This window comes from Galeopterus variegatus, unplaced genomic scaffold (assembly GCF_000696425.1).
Source record: "Galeopterus variegatus unplaced genomic scaffold, G_variegatus-3.0.2 Scaffold1072, whole genome shotgun sequence".
Lineage (NCBI taxonomy): Eukaryota > Metazoa > Chordata > Mammalia > Dermoptera > Cynocephalidae > Galeopterus > Galeopterus variegatus.
The window spans coordinates 381,364-385,611 of NW_007727183.1; the positions used below are offsets into that span (position 1 = coordinate 381,364).

At 38.9% G+C, this 4,248-nt stretch overlaps 1 protein-coding gene across 1 annotated transcript in view; it reads left to right on the forward strand.

The window, feature by feature from the left end:
- Positions 1-4,248, forward strand: part of MAP3K4 (mitogen-activated protein kinase kinase kinase 4) — an 89,087-nt gene that overhangs the window by 73,509 nt on the left and 11,330 nt on the right. The window contains exons 20-21 of the mRNA XM_008574605.1: positions 1,839-2,030; positions 3,079-3,149. Of these exons, the coding sequence (XP_008572827.1) occupies positions 1,839-2,030; positions 3,079-3,149 (263 nt within the window). The remainder of the gene's footprint in view (positions 1-1,838; positions 2,031-3,078; positions 3,150-4,248) is intronic.

Genomic DNA, 4,248 nt, shown 5'->3' on the forward strand with positions numbered 1-4,248 from the left:
ACAAGATAGTGGACGTAGGTGGGATTTTAAAAAGGGAATGGCAGCAGGAAACAACGTTAGTACAATATTTGACAAGCCTGGTTACACATTAGGTGTGTTTGGATGGGGGAGATTTCCTAGGCTTGTGCCTGCTGACAGGAGGACGATCTCTACACTGGCTCACACATAACCATTAGTTCCCCTGGATACCAGGTCTTCCTTTGCTTTTCAAAACAAATATTTTGTGGTCAAGTAAACTTGTGAACCATTTGGAACTGTGTTCCTCTTGGGAGAGTTATAGTTCACGTTGGCGTACGTATTAAAGACCAAGGAATCTTGAGAAACTTACTGTGGGGGAAAAAAAAGCCTTTCCCAGAAACATTTGACAGTGTTTTCTATAGCCTGTCTGCTGTTAAAATCTTGTCCAGTGCTGGGTAGACTTGCTGTGTTGTATATTGAAGTAAAAGAAACAAACCAGGGTCCATGTTTTAAAGAAATGGTTTCAGGAAGAAACTGTATTTAGAACATTATAAATCTTTGGGAATTTCTCTCTTCAGACTAACTCTACAGTCATCCCAGTCTTCAAGGATCTCTGTTTGACAGAAAATTCTGACTCTTAGATAGCTTATCAGGATTCATTGTGAGAAATGCTGTCATAGAGATGTGTACTAACCAGTGGTTCTCAAGTTATGGGTTGTAAAATTTTAGTAAGTGTGATTAGCATTTTAAAAAAAAGATTAGGATGGAGTCAGAATCACATGTAGTAAGAGTAATAATGTTTCATGGAACTGTCATTTTAGATATCTATATATGTAAAAGGTATTTCTTACTGTAAGTCATGATAAAATCGGTTGGAGGAATAGAGATATAGAGCCTGAGGGAAAATAAGGGATAATAATAATAATAATAATAGCTAATATTTATTGACTATCCTTATGTTCTAGTCACTGGGCTGAATGCTTTTCATGCATTATTTCATTAAACCCTCACAATAGCTCTGTGAATTAAGTATTATTACTTTCATTTCACAGATTAGGTATTTAATGTATAAAGAAGTCAATTTGCCCATTGTCAAACACGTAGAAAGTGGTGAGGCCAGGATTTTATCCCAGGCATTCTGATTCTAGAGCCCCTAATCTGTACTCTTCCCAGAGAAGGAAACTTCATTCCTTTCTCATGAGAGATGGCTTCCTAGAAGAGGCATGACATTTCGGCTGAGCTATGTAAGTAAGATTTACTCACTAGATACTGTGGTGAGAAGAAGATCTGGAAGTAAGAAACAGTTTTGTGTGTTCCATACGAGTCTTTCAGTTTGCGTAGTCTGGAACACGTATTCGGAGCATAAAGGGGAATAGCTTTAAAGTGGAAGAAAAAAAAAGACCCGGAAATGATAAACTGGCTCCAAATTCTGCAGGGCCTTGAATCTCACGTGAAGGGGTTTAGATTTTGGCTAGTAGGTAGTGGAGAACCATGAAGTAAATTTATGTAGGAAAGTAACAGGATCAGATTTTATGTTTTAGTAAGATAATTGTGGCGAACAAGAGAGTGGATTGGAGAGAGGAGAAACTAGAGGCAGGAAGGAGCTTACTGCAGTAGTCTAACCAACAATCTTGGGAGAAGAAATCATTGTTTTTGTCTGACTAGCTTATATTTTATGTATGTATTGTATAACGGGTGGTATATGCTGGAATTAATTAGATTTTGAAGGGCTTTAATTCACCTGCTATTAACTGAATAGATAATGATAAACCTTGCTATAATGGGGTGCTTAATGTATATTGCTCTGTTTTTATTGTTATTTGTTGGAAATTAACTTTAAAACAGTGATTAGGACTAACGAGCTTGCGTTCTTCCTGCAGATACTGCTTCTAAACAAGGACCCATCGAAGCCATCCAGAAGTCAGTCCGATTGTTTGAAGAAAAGAGGTATCGAGAAATGAGGAGAAAGAATATCATTGGTCAAGTCTGTGATACCCCTAAATCCTACGACAATGTTATGCACGTTGGCTTGAGGAAGGTGACTTTCAAGTGGCAAAGAGGAAATAAAATTGGTAAGGAAACAAGAACATGACGTGAAGAGTCTCCCTGTTAGAAATTGCAGTAGTTGTACTTCTTTAGGTTAAATCCTATATATAGTTGGTCCATGTTTCTATTAGAGACATGGCAAATATACGTCATATCTTTTTGCAGAGGGTTCTGTTTTGTTTTGTTTAATTTGTAAATTGTGTTCTAAGAGCAATACAAAATGAGATTTTAGAAAGATTTTTAAATGGCTCATTAAATGGAATAGTTTTGCTTAATAACTCCAGAAGTTGCCAGTGGAGAACTACTGAAATTTTGTCCATTTGTTCTAATCTGTATTCTTTTTATCTTATTCTCACAAGAACTTTATTTGAAGAGAGACTGGATACAATAGGGACAAGACAGTCTTTTTTTCTAAAACATCGCATAATTAATTAATTTCCAGGCAAAACTGCTTCTTATAAAATAACTAGTGGTAGATTGTGTGAGGGAAGAAGCCTGATAATGTCTCAGATCCTTCCCCCTATTTAAGTGCAAGGGACAGTTGTAATATAGGTCCTTGTGAGCCTCAGGAAACCTAAAGTGTCCTTAGAGCTACCAAGTAGGGGAAAAAACATGGAAAACAATCAAGTACTTTGTAAATTTTATTAGTATTGTTATCAATCTTGTTCAGCCATATGTCTCCTCGATTTAGAGAGTATCTTCTCCTGGACATGCAGCACTGAGGCCCATTCCTGGCCACTCCCTTCGGCCCCCAGCCCAGACTTTGAGAGGCTGAGGGCTTAGAAGTGTGCAGCAGGGCTGCCTGTCGCCCATATTCCTGCTGCTTCTGGGATTTGCCAAGGGCAGCTCTACTCTACTGATCTTTACAGATAAGACATGTTGAAGAGATGCCTAAGACTTCAGTTATTAGGGAACATTCATAACTATTTTGGATCTTGCAATATAAACGATAGTAAACATAATTATAGATACATAAACATCTAGAATAATTGGACAATATTATTGTAAGTTTGAATAACTTAAAACAACCTACCTGTGGTGACTAGAAGAGCAGCCTGTTGCTATCGTTCACAGGAGAAGGACAGTATGGGAAGGTGTACACCTGTATCAGCGTTGACACCGGGGAGCTGATGGCTATGAAGGAGGTGAGTTGTCTGGCTCACTGCAGGCCTTTGTGTTTGATGACTCTGTGTGATGGAGATTCAGTAAAGACCCTGGTGTTTATTAAGTTCTTCATGCATAGAGCTGGCTTAAGTGCTATCCATATGAGAAGGTCTCAGAATTTAGGTCTCAGTACTGCTTTTTAGCACTTAGACAGTCAGGACCAGCCAGGCAGATGATCTGAGATAACCTAGATGGAAAGGAAAGGGGTTGTACTTCTAGTTCGAATGATAAGACCAAGAACAAAATAATTCTAACACAACACTGGTATGAGAAGTGCCATACAGAGGGAGACAGAAATAAAGTTTGATGAAGGCTTAGCAAAGAGTAATAACAGTAGCATCTTATAGAGGGTATTTTGTGGGGGAGAAGATAACATTTGTGGTAAACCTCAGCAATGAGTAGCATTTTAACAGCTGGAGGCAGAATAGGGAAGAACAGGGGAAACCTGAGGAAAGGCCTCAGTCAGGGAAACGAGACTGTGGCTGCTGCCTATGGAGACATCCAGATGGCACGGAAGGAGCTGGCAAGAGGGTTCTGTGGCCAGCAGTGTCCCAGCAGCCTTGTGCTCTTGCTGTCGATGGCCGTGTCCTTAGCCACACGGTGCTGGTCACCCCCTGTCCTGAGCCACTACGCCTGTCATTCATGCAGTGCCTTTCCTGCGAATCACTCACCCATACTTCTTTTCTCTCCTCACTCCAGTTTGATTGTAGACTTCTTTTTTTAAATTTTTTTAAACATTATTTTTATTTATTTATTACTATTACTTTTTAAATTTTTATAGAATCATAATTGATTATACATATTGTGGGGGTTCAACGTTGACATACGATCAAATCAGTATTACTAGCATATGTATTGTTACAAATCGTACTTATTCTTTATGCCCCTTGTCCAATCTCTCGTTGACATACGATCAAATCAGTATTACTAGCATATGTATTGTTAAAAATCGTACTTATTCTTTATGCCCCTTGTCCAATCTATCCCCATCCCCCTCCCCCTCCCCCCTCCCACCGCTGATCACCCTAGATTTCTTCTCTCCTTCTGAAAGAATAATGGTTACTCTGTTGATTTGTTGCC